The following is a 15560-nucleotide window of genomic DNA, read 5'->3' as shown; positions in this document are numbered from 1 at the left end:
TTGTAAATCCCCATGGAACTCATCCTTGAACTTTTGAAGCTTAGTCTCCATCTTAGTCTCTAACTGAACCATCTCCTCTTGTATTTTAGAGATTTCCTGCTGCATCCCCCCAACCTCCTTTTTCAGTCGCATTGAAACACCATCGTCGGCCATCAGAGGGATCATAAAATCTCTGATACCTTTGATGCAACTTCAAATCCGAGACAGGAAGAAGGTAGAGAAAAGAAGAACGGAGAGAAAAGAGATATTTCTGCAATTTCCTTGTGTGATTTCATAATTGTTTTCCCATTACAACCCATGCTTAAAAAGGAAAATAAAGAAAAGATAAATATGGTAAATTCAATTATAACAATACTCACCATTTAACTAATGTCCCTACGCACCGTTTTGGCTAAATTATCCTCAGTATTAAACTCATGGTTTCACTAAAGTGAAACTCACCGTTGACCCTTTCACTCTCTATTTTCTTACTTAGCTTTTCACCCCGTAACATTACCTTACCGTAATATTTGTGCAAATGTTCTGTTTTCAATCAACAGATAATTTCTGATTTGAAATAATAGGTGGAGGGAAAACTGTTGATCAGGTTGGATCAATCAAAGGATCAGCTGAATTTGCGACTTACAATAGGATGTAGTCTTTCAGGAAAGTGGATTCTTCATTGGGGAGTCTCTTATGTTGGTGATACTGGCAGGTACGCCCTGATTTTTGACAGTTTCTTGGATAATGTTTGTAGGTTATGTAATTGGTTGCTATTTGCACGTTGAAATATACAACCTTGTTAGTGGGGACTTACGTGATCCAAAAAGTAGTACAATAAAAAAGCTTGTATCAAATTTTGCAGTGAATGGGATCAACCTACTAAAGACATGTGGCCTCATGGTTCAATTCCCATTAATGTGTGTATCAGCTTCTAATTTTTGTGTGAAGTCTGCCTTTTCATTTTGACAAAAAAATATATGGAGTAAGTGGGATATTTTCAGGACTATGCAATTGAGACGCCCTTCAAGAAGCCGTCTAAAGATGATATATTTCATGAAGTAAAGATAGATTTTAATCCCAGCAGTGCGATTGAAGCTATAGATTTTGTCCTCAAGGTTTGTGCTTCCAATACCTAGAGACTGATAAATTGTTTGTGTATTTGACAATTCTAATCATTTGACATTTTTTCAATCTTGTTATTATTAGATTATCTTTCTTTTTCTCCTCTCTCACATTTGGGGATTATGTGTTGCTGCAGGATGAAGAAACTGGAGCCTCGTATCAGCACAAAGGTTGAGATTTTCGGGTGTCTCTTGTGAATTACCTCGGGGATGATGGCAATATGATTCAAGCGAAAAGCAGCTTTGGCAAATGGCCAGGTTGCAGAAAGTGCTATAATCTTTTTTATTTTTGCATGAGTTCCTGCTTTTAATGATATAAATCATTTTCTGCTATTAATTTAAATCATCCAGGTTACTTTTTTCCCTTACATTTATACCTAATAGATAATGCTTGTTGCCTTGTCCTGATGCAATATAGTATAGAACAATGAAGTTCACTGGTTTGGTATTGATTATTCACTGGTACTAAAAAGAGGTTAGTTTGCACAATTTATTTCTTCACCCACCTTTTCTATATTGTGCAATCATGACTTATGGTTAGTGTCTTAGAAGTTTAAGTCTGGTTTCTTCCCTAAAACCACTTAGGTACAATTAGAAGTCAAGTGCCTACTGGCAGATAAGTTATAGTATCCCATCTGAACCTAGTTTATGAATTGGGAATTGGGTGAAGTGTGTGAAGGTGAGAACATAGTTGACTATTCCTACACTCCGTTTCTTGTTCAGTGATATATCGACGCATACTTTGCATTCTTTTGATCCTAGATGCTGTGGAGCAACTCCCTAACATGGTACTTAATGTAGAAGCATCATGTGCCTCTAAAAATGAGAACAGGCGACTTGAAGGGTTCTATGAAGAGCAGCCCATTGTAAAAGAAGTTTCTGTCGGTAACATGGTCAATGTTGCGATTAGGAAGTTCCCTGATGCAGCAAATATTGTTCTACATTTAGAAACTGACATACCTGGAGATGTTGTAGTTCACTGGGGGGTTTGCAGAGATGATGCTAAAACATGGGAAATTCCTGCTGTCCCATATCCACCGGAAACAGTTGTGTTCAGGAACAAGGCTTTACGCACCTTATTGCAGGTGTGAATTGTAGTTGTATTCTCCTATTGAGAACTTAAACATGACTAGGTTCTTGCTACAGATATTCTTGGTAATAATATATAAAGTATACTAATGCATTCTTATTTAGATGTCAGCAAATCATTTTTCCTAGTTTCATGTAGTTGCTTTGTTTTCATTTATACTTTGGATAAAACGAAAACATAGTATTATGTGGTAAAGATGTAAAGATTTCAGTTGGATTATGTTGGAACAACTTTCGTAGTTACTATAGGATGTAAATAACTTGCAATATTACTAACTAAAACAATGAAGAGTATGATCTTATTCTTAACACGGTTTCATATAGTTTTCTTATTGTTAGTTTAGAAATGAGTTTGGAAACATACCATTTATCAAAGGCGGAATGTTGAAAAACATCAATTTGCTGTGACAATGTTCTAGGGTCTTCGCCTCTTTCTTTTCTTTTTTGTATTCTCTCCATGGATTTCTTTTATTAGGATGTATGAGATTAAGAGTGCTTATTTATTATTACTTACAAATACTAGTTTAGAATTCGTTTATTATTCTTAGATTAAAATCCTTTTTTTTTTTTTGATTTTGCAGCCAACAGGAAATGGATCAAGGGCATTTTTCACTTTAGATGAAAAACTGGATGGATTTCTTTTTGTTCTAAAGCTGGATGATAACAGTTGGGTGAACTTTCAAGGAAATGACTTCTATATTCCCCTCTCTAGTGCCAGAAGTGTTAAGGGTCAATCCAATAGTGAAAGTGAAGAAACTTCTGGTAAAGCTCATGCTGATGGTATAATCAATGAGATACGGAACTTGATCAGCGGCCTTAACTCTGAGAAGAGTTTGCAGACTAAAGTAAAGGAAGCAAAAGAAAGTATTCTTAATGAAATTGAAAAGCTAGCCGCTGAAGCCTATAGCATCTTCCGGAGCTCCACTCCATCCTATCCAGAGGAAGATTCGGATGCTGATGATGCAGAACCCACTATTAACATATCCTCTGGAACAGGTTCAGGTTTTGAAATATTGTGCCAAGTTTTCAACTGGGAGTCTAATAAATCTGGACGATGGTATATGGAACTCAAAGAAAAAGCTTCTGAAATATCTTCACTTGGGTTTACTGTGATTTGGCTGCCAACACCAACCGAGTCTGTGTCACCTGAAGGTTACATGCCGAAGGACTTGTATAATTTAAATTCCAGGTACATATTGCAAGTTTGTAGTTTACATAACAAATCTTTCAGGTTTTTACATTTTGGTGCCTGGTCAAAGTCATAGAAGCTGAAACTTGCAAATATGAACTTTCAAATGCTTTTTTTAATTTCTTTTTTCAGGGAAAAAGATGGAACTGAATGTTTTTTTATGTTTGCTTTAGTATGCTGATCAATGGTTGGTTGCAAGTCTCAGATTTAGGTTCAACCAAAAGAAAGTGCACATTTTTTTACCTCTTTTATGCTTTTTTAACTTACGTTTAACTATCTGTAATAGTAATATAAGACTTCAATTACTCTTTTAATCTTAAAGACTATATGCAAATGCCTCTTGGACATGCTGAAATGTAGAAAGTCATAGTTATTTCCCATATCTGAAAGAAATCATGTTTTCATGCTCCTCAAGAGGCCTAAGGCAAACCAGTGTGCCACTATTTTTTCATTTATCAGGTATGGAACAATAGATGAGCTGAAGGACCACGTAAAAAGCCTCCATGGAGTTGGTTTGAAAGTTCTTGGTGATGTTGTATTGAATCACCGTTGTGCACACTATCAAAATCAGAATGGCATTTGGAATATATTTGGGGGTCGCCTGAATTGGGATGGTCGTGCAGTAGTTGGAGATGATCCTCATTTTCAGGTACTGGTGTTTTCTGTGATTTTCAGAGCTTAGGCCAGTTCTTAGACGTGCAAGGGTAGCAAAGTTTTAGATTCATCTGTTAGCGTATATACAACATATAACTTGCACAAGATTTAGGTTATGTTTTTCTCATTGTGCAGTTAAACTTTAGCCCAGTAAAATTTTGGACAGTACAGTATGTAACCCGACATCTTGTCTTACCTTGATTTTTCTGGCAGCAAGACTTAAGTTAGCAACGGTAACTATGTCTCATTTCAACAATTACTGAGCTTTATGGTCTTAACCTTGTAGAATGAGTAAATGTATTTTATGATTTAACATATTGGTTTACAATTTTTGTGTGCTAAGATAAATTTGTAAAAATTTGATTCTGAGATCCATGCACATGGCAGAGTTATCTAGATGAACAAAAATGCAGTTTAAGTGTTGTATGATTGGCATGCTTAGGATGTACGTATCTGAACTTGTCAGTACAGATAGAGGATGATGACTGAGCAAATATATCCTTCATGGCTTACCTATAATATTGGTTGTTATAGTCCAAACTTTATTGTTTATTGTGCAATCTTTTGATCCTGAAGAGCATTATTTATTTTTATTAGACATGAAATTATTGTTTATTGTGCAATCTTTTGATTGAACTCTATGCTTCTGTTCTATTGATGTTATGTGGAAGCTATGAACTCCTTGCTTCTGTCATACAGGGCAGGGGTAACAAAAGCAGTGGAGATAATTTCCATGCTGCTCCAAACATTGATCATTCACAAGATTTCGTTAGGAAGGATCTCATAGAGTGGCTATGCTGGCTAAGGTTGAAACGTGAATCTCTTTTCCTTCCACTATCTATCATGCCTGAAAGGATTAGAAAAGCATGTATTTTCTCACTGTTTGATCCTGCTTCTACCCTTTTTTTTTCTTCTTGTCAAAAGTTCTTTGATGGACATGTATGGATACATACCCACTGAATATTCTCAAAATTTTGAAACTATTGCCAAAGTTAACCGTTTATTGCATCAAGATCTTGCTTTAGCAACACTACATTCATAACAAAATATATAATATACACTATAGGCAATATGAATAACTTGTTAGTAGAAACTAGAAAGGTTTAACAGGAACAAATGATTATTTGTATATTACTTGGGTACTTGTGCACTTTTTTTCATTTTTTAGGTGATTTTTTATATAATTTTAGCCTGGCAATGGGATATGATTAAATAACTGAACTGGAACACAGTTACATAGTAGCTGATATAATTAATATAGTATAGTGTATTTGTCCTTTGTTTCTTATTAAAATATATGGCCCATCAGGAAAAGGGTGTACTAATGGAAAGTTTTCATTTAGTAGAAATGAGGTGCAACATAGTGGTTTTTGGTCACAAATTTAAGCCTAAAGTTTGCAACGTTTTCTAGGACCAAAAGGTTACCACAACGGGATATTTTGATTGTTTTGGTTGTTTAAGCATAGGTTCCGTTTTTGGTTGTAGTGTATCCATTGGTGTAAAATCTAATGGAAGAATGGGTTTTTTTTACCTAAATAATATGAAAAATAAAATAAAATAAAATATCAAAATAGGTTGTTTCAAAAATTAAATACTAAAATGGTATATTTGTCTTGGTGGAGGGTGGTGCATAGGCGGCACCACTCTGAATTTCTGTTAGGTTTATTTTACACAGGAAGAAAAACAGAACTAATTTATCCGGATAAAATATGAAGCTCTTGTTGAAGCTAGAGCAACAAAGCGATAATTCCGGATTAAATATGAAATAAGTTTGAGATTCAAAGAAATGAGAGTTACGAGGAAAGCAACCAAAAAAACAGAAGCAAGAGGGATGAGAAAACTGAGAGAACAAGAATTGGTTATTCTCATTAGATTAATTCATCAAATGTATGATGTACATATATAAAACTACAACAATATTTTTAACTTGTAGAAGTGAACAAACATTAAATACATCCTAATGATAACCTAGGACCTGTCTAAAACTGGAAAGTATTTGACCAACTCTATCCAGTCAAAAAAAATTTCTGTCAAATCATATACAGGTCGTCTGTTACAAAAAACGTACTTTATCCAGATAATATACGTACATTTGTAGTTGCTGTATTTCATCCGGGTAACATACATATTGCTGTTTGTTGCCACCTTTAACACTCTTCCTTGGCTACAAAACAGCAGACTCCAATTTGCTTCTTCAAATACTCTAACCTGGTGGCAGCTAACGGCTTGGTCAAAATGTCTGATAATTGACCTTCTGAGCAGCAATGGACCAAGTTGATCTCCTTTGACAACTCTGCCTCCCTCACAAAATGGTATTTGATCTTGAAATGCTTAGTTTTGCCATGAAACACAGGGTTCTTGGCAATTGCTACAGCTAACTGATTGTCAACTTTGATCTCAGTTGCTTCAGCTTGACTAGCATTCAAGTCATCCAACAGCTTTCTAAGCCAAATTGCTTGATTAACAGCCTTAGCAGCTGCAATATACTCTGCTTCAGCTGTTGATTGAGCAACAGTTTGTTGCTTCTTTGAGCTCCAGCTAAAAACTCCTGATCCTAGAGTGAAGAAGTATCCCGATGTACTCTTCATATCATCAACCGAGCCAGCCCAATCACTGTCTGAATAACTGACTACCTTCAGTTTCTCATCTCTCTCAAACTTCACACCATAGCCTAAGGTGCCTTTAACATACCTTAGGACTCTTTTAGTAGCTTTAAAATGTGCAACATTGCAGCAGTGCATGAATCTCGATAGAAGACTAACAGCATACAAGATGTCTGGCCTTGTTGCTGTCAAGTAGAGTAGACAACCAACCAAACTCCTATACTCATTTTCATCTACTCGATCATGCTCATTGATGCATGAAAGTTTCTCTCCTAGTGCAACAGGAGTGCTAACAGGCTTGCACTTTGACATGCTGAATTTACTTAAAACTTTCTGTGCAAATGCTTGCTGGCTTATGAAAATGCCAAGCTCATTCTGATTAACTTCCATACCAAGAAAGTAGGTCATCAAACCTAAATCAGTCATGTCGAACACATTTAGCATTTGTTTCTTAAAGTCTTCAATCAACTCACCTTTGCAACCAGTAACCAATAAGTCATCCACATAAAGTGAGACTATCAACAAGGTTTTTTTCTTAGCCTTCTTCACATAGAGTGTAGGCTCACTTATGCTCTTCTCAAATCCAAGCTTAGACATGTATGCATCAATCCTGTCATATCAGGCCCTTGGAGTCTGTTTTAGGCTATACAATGTCTTTTTGAGCTTGTAAACCTTGTCTTCCTCACTAGGGACCTTGAAACCTTCAGGTTGTTCTATGAAGATTTCTTCCTTGAGAAATCCATTCAAAAATGCTGACTTTACATCCAATTGATGCACTTTCCACTATTTTTGAGCAGCTAAGGCAAACAATAGCCTTATGGTGTCTAACCTTGCAACAGGTGCAAAGGTTTCAAAATAATCAACACCTTGCTGCTAACTGTACCCCTTCACAACTAATCTGGCCTTATGCTTGTTCAGAGATCCATCTGTATTGTTCTTGGTCCTAAACACCCATTTGACACCTATGATCTTTCTGTTTACTGGCCTATCAACCATCTCTCATGTGTCATTTTTATGGATCATCTCCATTGTAGCTTCTATGGCCTTCTTCCAACATTCTTCTTTAGCAGCCTCTTCAAAATTTGAAGGTTAAGCTATTGCAACATTACATCTTTGATAGATGTCTGCAATAGTCCTTGTCCCTCTCACAGGTGCTTCATAAAAAATATCATCTACTGGCCCTTCTTCAGCTAGCTCCAAACTGCTGTCCAGCTGATCTTATCATTCAACCTTGCATCAGCATCATTCCAGCTCCATACTTTACCTTCATCAAACTTCACATCCCTACTCACCAAAATCTTATTTGTAGAGGGATCATACACTCTGTAGCCCTTATTAGTGCTGCTGTAGCCAAAAAATATTCCTGGAGCAGCCTTCTCTCGAGCTTGGTTCTCCTCTCAGCTGGAATAAGGGTATAGCAAACACAGCCAAACACTTTTAGGTGTGAAACAGAAGGTTTGATTCCATGTCAGGCTTCAAAAGGAGTCTTTTCCTTCACAGCAACGGTTGGCAACTTGTTGAGCAGGTAGACTAAGGTATTGACAGCCTCAGCCCAAAACTTGCTTAGCAGCTTGCTCTCAAACAGCAAACATCTATCCATATCAAGTACTGTTCGATTCTTCCTCTCACATACTCTATTTTGCTGAGGAGTATAGACTGTTGTTAGCTGATGGTAAATCCCAGCTTGTTCACACAACTTCTAGAACCTTTCAGACAGATACTCAGTGTCGTTATCTATTCTCAAAACCTTAATCTTGCAACCAGACTGATTTTCAACCAATGCCTTAAATTTATTGAAGGCTTCAAACACTTCAGATTTTTGCTTCAAGAAATAAACCCAGCAAAACCTGGTTAGATCATCTATAAACAGCACAAAGTACTTACTGTCATTTAAAGAAGAGGTCCTCATTGGTTCACAGACATCAGAATGGACTAACTCAAGCCTTTCTCGAGCCCTCCATGCCACATTAGCAGGAAAATATAACCTAGTTTACTTACCAAGCTGGCAAACCTCATAAACAGTATCTTTGGCTTCAACTTTCGACATGTCTTCAACTAAGTTCAACTTATGCAACTGATCAAGTGACTTGTAATTAACATGTCCTAATCTCCTATGCCATAGACCAACATCATCAACAAGACTGGTGTAAGCCTTCTTCTCAAGTCGATTGACATCAAGCATAAAACACTTGTCTGTCATTGCTACTGTAACCAACTCCTGACCATAAGAGTCTTCAACAATGCATGAGCCATTCTTAAAAGCAAGTGAGTAACCTTTTTCTACAAGCTGACCAACACTAAGTAGATTCTGATCTATGTCAGGTACAAAAAAGTACATTAGAAATCACTTTGTTACCTGACTTTGTGTTGATCACCACATTGCCCTTGCCTTTGGCTTTAATTAGGTTCCCATTGCCAATCTTGATCTTTGAGGCAAAACTTCTGTCGAGCTCCTTAAACAGTCTTTCATCAGCTGCCATGTAGTGTGTGCAGCTACTATCTATTAGCCAATCACAACTGACCTTGCTCGAGGTTGCAAAACAGGAGGCTGTAAAAACATGCTCCTCTTGAGCTTGAAAATCCTCAGCAGCCTTAGCTTGCATTTACTGCTGAGCTTGTACCTTCACTTTGTTTTTGCACACCCTCTCAACATGTCCCAGTTGTTTGCAGCTCTTGTACTGAACATCTGGTCTGTACTAACAGTTCTTCTCTTAATGTGAAGTCTTCTTGCAGTGAATGCATGGTGGAAATCTATTCTTCCCTGCATCTCTCCTTGATTTACCCCTTCTATCGATCCAAGGTTTCTTCCCTTTTTGACTAGAACCTGAGCCTTCCTTGGCCTTTGCTTGGAAAGCTCCTTCAGGATGCTCTTCCTGCCTTGCTCAAGTGCATATAGAGAATTTACCAACTTAGACCATGAGATGGTTGATAAATCCCTCGAGTCCTCCAATGAAGAAATCTTTGACTCAAACTTCTCTGGGAGAGTTGTAATGACCTTTTCAACAACTTTGCTCTTACTGAAATTATCACCAAAGAGCCTAATATTGTTGACTATGGCCATTATTCTGTTAGAGTACTGCTTAATGGTCTCTGACTCTCTCATTTTTAGATTTTCAAAATCCCTTCTAAGGTTGATCAGCTGTTGCTGTCTTGTTTTGTCTGACCCCATAAACTCCTTCTTTAGCTTCTCCCATGCTTGCTTTGGTGAATCATAAGCCATTATTCTTGTGAAGATCACATCAGAGGCCCCATTTTGCAAGCAGGCCATTGCTTTATGCTTCTTGGCACACTTTTCATTATGTTGCCTCATCTGAGCAATGGTTGGATTGGCCCTCAATGGAGGTGGTTCAGCATCATTCTCGATCACACTCCACAAATCATGTGCTTGAAGGTATGTCTTCATCTTAACTACCTAAATGTGGTAGTTTTCTCCAGCAAACACAGGTGGTGGTAGTGATGTGAAACTCATCTTTGCAACAAAAAAACATACCAACAAAAAAAACAGCTTCTGCTTCTTTTCTCTCAAACACAACCAAGGTCCTCAAAGACTTAGGCTCTTGATACCATTTGTTAGGTTTTTTTTACACAAGAAGAAAAACAGAACTAATTTATCCGGATACAATATGAAGCTCTTGTTGAAGCTAGAGCAACAAAGTAATAATTCCGGATAAAATATGAAATAAGTTTGAGATTTAAAGAAATGAGAGTTGCAAGGAAAGCAACCAAAAAAACAGAAGCAAGAGGGATGAAAAAACTGAAAGAACAATAATTGGCTATTCTCATTAGATTAATTCATCAAATGTATGATGTACATATATAAAACTACAACAATATTTTTAACTTGTAGAAGTGAACAAACATTAAATACATCCTAACCTAAGACCTGTCTAAAACTGAAAAGTATTTGACCAACTTTATCCAGTCAAAAAATTTTTCTGTCAAATCATATACAGGTCATTTGTTACAAAAAACGTACTTCATCCGGATAATATACGTACATTTCTAGTTGTTGTATTTCATCCGGGTAACATACATACTGCTGTTTGTTGCCACCTTTAACAATTTCTGACCCAAAACAGTAAAAAATTAAAAAAAATGATTTAAAAGATTTAGGGGTCTGTTATGTAATTTTTCCATTTTTGAATGGCTGCTGAAAACCGAGGGCAAGGGTGTCGCATGGTAGTGTGGCGGCGCCAAACTTTTAAATTTAGATAATTGCCTTTTAAGCCCTCCTTATTTATTATTTTCTTTTTATTCTCTTTCAACTCACTATATTGTGTTTAAACAAACCATTACCCTATTTTTGTAGTTAAGCCCTTTACTTCATCCGGAGATATTACAGCTAAACAGCCATGTTTACAAGCTGCATACACTTCATCCGAAGATATTACAGCAGCTTAATGTGCTCCATGCTCTTTAACCAAAAACTCATTATATTGTGTTTAAACAAACCATTAACCTATTTTTGTAGTTTAATAAGCCCTTTACTTCATCCGGAGATATTACAGCTAAACAGTCATGTTTACAAGCTGCATGCACTTCATCCAAAGATATTACAGCAGCTTCATGTGCTGCATGCACTTTAACCAAAAATATCACAGCAGCATGGTAGACCAATTTTTAACAATAAGATGTGAATTAGTTTATATATTTTTTTAAATAGCTTTACTTTGGGTAAAATATATTTACTTTAATATTAAAATATAGGACTTTTATGAGTAAAAACCATAATTAAAGGGCTTATTTAACTACAAAAATAGATTAATGGTTTGTTTAAACACAATATAGTGAGTTGAAAGGGAATAAAAAGAAAATAATAAATAAAGAGGGCTTAAAAGAAAATTATCCAAATTTAAAATTTGGTGCTGCCACACTGCGAGAAGGCATCCTTGCCCTTCATTTTCAACAGCCATTTAAAAATGAAAAAAATTACATAATAGGTCCTTAAATCTTTTAAATCATTATTTTTTATTTTTTTACTGTTTTAGGTCAGAAATTTAGAGTGGTGCCGCCTATGCACCACCCTCTACTAAGTCAAATGTACCATTTTGGTACTTAATTTTTGAAATAATCTATTTTGGTATTTTATTTTATTTTTTTATATTATTTGGGTAAAAAACCCAACAACTGGATATTTAAGACCTCTTTAGGAACCATCTTCATCCTTCTCTGTGGAAAGTTATAATTCCAATCACTACACCTCAGGCTTTCCTTTGGGGTTTGCTTTGAGATATCCTATATTCTACGTTACAACTATCTTGTTTGTTTTCTTAATTTTTTCTTCTGAGAATTGGGTTCTGGTAACTCAGATTCGAAGGAGCTGATCTGAATATAGCATTAATACTGAGGAATTAATGAACAAGTTGTCATGTGTTTAATTCAAGTGTTACTTGTTTCCTCATCATGTTCTGATCAGCTTTGTCTGTATGCTTCTACATCACGCAGGAGATTTACTTGTTGATAATTTCTGCAAAGTATTTTCTTCTTCTGTAATAGCTTATTGATATAATGCCTTTCTGGCTATTTGTGAGATGCAGAGAAGAAATTGGGTACGATGGGTGTAGGCTGGATTTTGTCAGAGGATTTTGGGGTGGTTATGTCAAGGACTACTTGGATGCAAGTGAACCATACTTCGCGGTGGGTGAGTATTGGGATTCTCTCAGTTACACATATGGTGAAATGGACCACAATCAAGATGCCCACCGACAGAGAATTGTCGACTGGATCAATGCTACTAACGGAACTGCGGGTGCATTTGACGTCACAACTAAGGGAATTCTTCATTCGGTAAGCACTCCTGCTAAGTATTTCTGCAGAAATGAAGACATTATTTATATTCATTTCGTTACGGTATAATTATCTATAACTCAGGCACTGGAAAGACGTGAATATTGGCGATTATCGGATCAGAAAGGGAAGCCTCCTGGGGTTGTTGGATGGTGGCCCTCTTGTGCTGTTACCTTTATAGAGAATCATGACACTGGTTCTACCCAGGTTTGAGCATGCATCACTGTCTTTTCATTTGTTTCCCCTTTAACTATTTGAATGCTAATGCTTACATTCTTCTATTCAAACTATCCTGTTTGATGTGATATGCCACTCCTGAAGGGTCATTGGAGGTTTCCAGGTGGAAAGGAAATGCAAGGATATGCATATATCCTGACACACCCAGGAACACCGGCTGTGTTTTATGATCACATTGTCTCCCACCATCGCTCAGAGATTGGTGCTCTTATCTCTCTCAGAAACAGAAACAAAATCCATTGCCGGAGTATAGTAAGTATCCAAAACTCTAGCACTAAAAGGAAGGACAAGTATTGACTTGGTATATGGTATAGGTTGAAATTGTGAAGGCAGAGAGGGATGTATATGCGGCCACCATAGACGACAGAGTTGCAATGAAGATTGGACCAGGTTATTATGAGCCTCCAAGTGGACCCCAAATATGGTCCTTAGCTCTTGAGGGATACGATTACAAGGTCTGGGAAGCATCTTCTTAATGCAAACTTGGGCTGGGAAATATTTTTACTTTGCGTAGTGTACATAGTCAATCCTCTAGGAATGTCCAGCATGTACCTCTCATTCCATCATTTGTACCATTTTTTACCCGATATACATATAGGGTGTTTGACCAAAGTCAGGGCTTACAGCAGGTGATTGTTTATTGGAGCCACTTAGCTACAGTCCAAGGAGTTTTACCTTAGTACTTGTTCATTATAGCTTATTTTATACTTCCTTACGAGAATAACATCGAAGAACAATTTCTTGCCTTCTGCCAAATCTGTAATATTTTTGCAAATCGGCTTTGTTGTTATTATTTTTTTATAAAATAAAATGAAATACTATTTATTCCTTTCCAAGTTCCAGCTGCCCTGGTTTTTTTTTCCACTTTCAAGGTTTCATTGTTATCATAAAGTTTTTTGTCAAGGCAAATGTCATTGATATATTTGTATTATCTTTTTATTTTATGAATTTTAAAATTGTTAAAAGCTGAAGGCGTAAATATTTTGTATATATTTAGAATTAATTAATTTATTTTATTTAAATATGGGATAAACTACTCGATGATCACCTTAAAATAGAGTTCTTTCTATTTTGATCATTAAAATTATTTTTATCAATTTAGTGGTAGTTGTTAAAAAAATTGTTCTAAATAGTCACTCCAATATACACAAATTGTTAAAAAAAATTAATATTTTAGACATTTTCATTTAAAAGAGAAGCATTTCGACTATTTTTGAAAGATTAATCATTAAATTTAACTAAAAAAGAATAAGAGCTAAATTGACAAAAATATGTAAACATGAATAACTAAATTGATCATTATGCTAAACTAGAAAAATTCAAAAAATTCAAAAAATAAATATAAATAAATAAAATTTCATAAAACAATAAAAATTTCAAATAATCTAGAAAATAGTTATTTGTTTGAATTTTGTTAGAAACTTTGGAAATTTAATTAACTAAGAAATTTTTTTTTTAAGAAAAGGCTAGATTTCATTTATTAAAACAGTTCAAAAAAAATCACAACAATAACAACTAATAGAAGATAAAAAACTTAACAATTTCCTAAGAAACAGAAGCATATCTTCGATAAAAACAAAGAGTACCCAACCGTTTTAATGAGCCCAACGACTCCCTAAAGACATATAAAACAAAAGGATAACCAGGAGCCCATTCGGAAAACAAACCGTCTCTTTCAGGAAATGCAAAATCTAGAGACCGTCTCTATCTCTTGAGCAATCGCAACCATGAGCAGCTAAAAATACATGTTTAAAAATACATCTATAATAGATTTCACTCAAAGATTTTGCATCTGTAATATAGGCACTAATGACAGGTCCATCTTCGTTTTGTGCATGTAGTTTCTTTACGATAGTAAGAGAATCTCTTTCAATCACCACATCCCTAAAACCCAGATCAATACCCATTTGAATTGCCTGGAGGCAAGCAAGCGCTTCTGTCGCCAAAGGAGTAGGTACGTGATTGTTGATAATCATTCTCAAACCCAAAACTGTCCTTTCTGAGTTTCTGCCCACTATCCCCAAGCATGATTTCTTTGTATAGCTTTGCAAACCAGCATCAAAGCTTATCTTGAGCGAGGGTGGTTTTGGTGGTTTCGATTCAACTCTTTTGATAATCTCTCATTTATGATTTCTAGATCTCAAATGTATGAATCGATGAAATTAACTATTTCAAAAGTTGACTGTTGAATCCTCGATGGAAAAAATGTTGCTAATGAAATCCTCCCTCCACTGTCTCAATCTTGACTTAATGAGTTCAGAAACCTAGTCTATAATTTGATTTCTTGCATTGCTATAGATCTTGTAATCGACAGCCAGGAACCCAAGCGTTGTTCCAGATGGATATATTGGTACTCGATCCCACCCGCCAGCACATGTCTGTTTGAAGAAGTCCTTTCGCAGCCCATATACTTACTCTTCCATGTATAAGAAGGATAATTTCCTAAACTTGATCTCAAAAAAGGGAAATCTAAACAATATTTAGCCTTTAATGTGTGCACCAATAAACAATCTAGAGAACTAAACAATCGCCAACCCTGTTTGGCAAGAAGGGCTAAACTGAATTTTAATAAACTCTTAAACCCCAAACCATCATCTTCCTTAATGTCACATAGTTTTCTCCATTCGCACCAATGAATCCCCCTCTTGCCCTTGTGTTTCTGCCACCAAATCCTGCTAATGATACGCTCCATTTCAACATAAAGAGAGTTAGGCAATAAAAAGCATGACATCAAGTAGGGATGGCTTGCATAATATTTGTAATGAAAACCTTTTTAACACCTTGAGAGAGTGCAACAATTATTAATGCGACTAACCACCTGTCTTTCAATATCTAGAAAGCCTTCTTTTCCATATTCGGAAGTCCAACGTATTTTTCCGGACTTGAAGAATAACAGAC

At 36.0% G+C, this 15560-nt stretch overlaps 1 protein-coding gene across 1 annotated transcript; it reads left to right on the top strand.

Annotated features, from left to right (window-relative positions):
• Positions 1 to 907: 907 nt before the first annotated feature.
• Positions 908 to 13467, top strand: LOC107887239 (alpha-amylase 3, chloroplastic). Its single transcript, XM_016811425.2, has 10 exons — positions 908 to 1097; positions 1241 to 1361; positions 1905 to 2188; positions 2774 to 3381; positions 3841 to 4030; positions 4735 to 4841; positions 12176 to 12425; positions 12510 to 12632; positions 12747 to 12914; positions 12977 to 13467. The coding sequence occupies exons 2-10, from the start codon at positions 1325 to 1327 to the stop codon at positions 13136 to 13138; spliced, it is 1929 nt and encodes a 642-aa protein (XP_016666914.2). The 5' UTR covers positions 908 to 1097; positions 1241 to 1324; the 3' UTR covers positions 13139 to 13467.
• The last annotated feature ends 2093 nt before the right edge of the window (positions 13468 to 15560 follow it).

This window comes from Gossypium hirsutum, chromosome A03 (assembly GCF_007990345.1).
Source record: "Gossypium hirsutum isolate 1008001.06 chromosome A03, Gossypium_hirsutum_v2.1, whole genome shotgun sequence".
Taxonomy (NCBI): Eukaryota; Viridiplantae; Streptophyta; class Magnoliopsida; order Malvales; family Malvaceae; genus Gossypium; species Gossypium hirsutum.
This window is presented reverse-complemented; position numbering and strand designations above follow the sequence as displayed.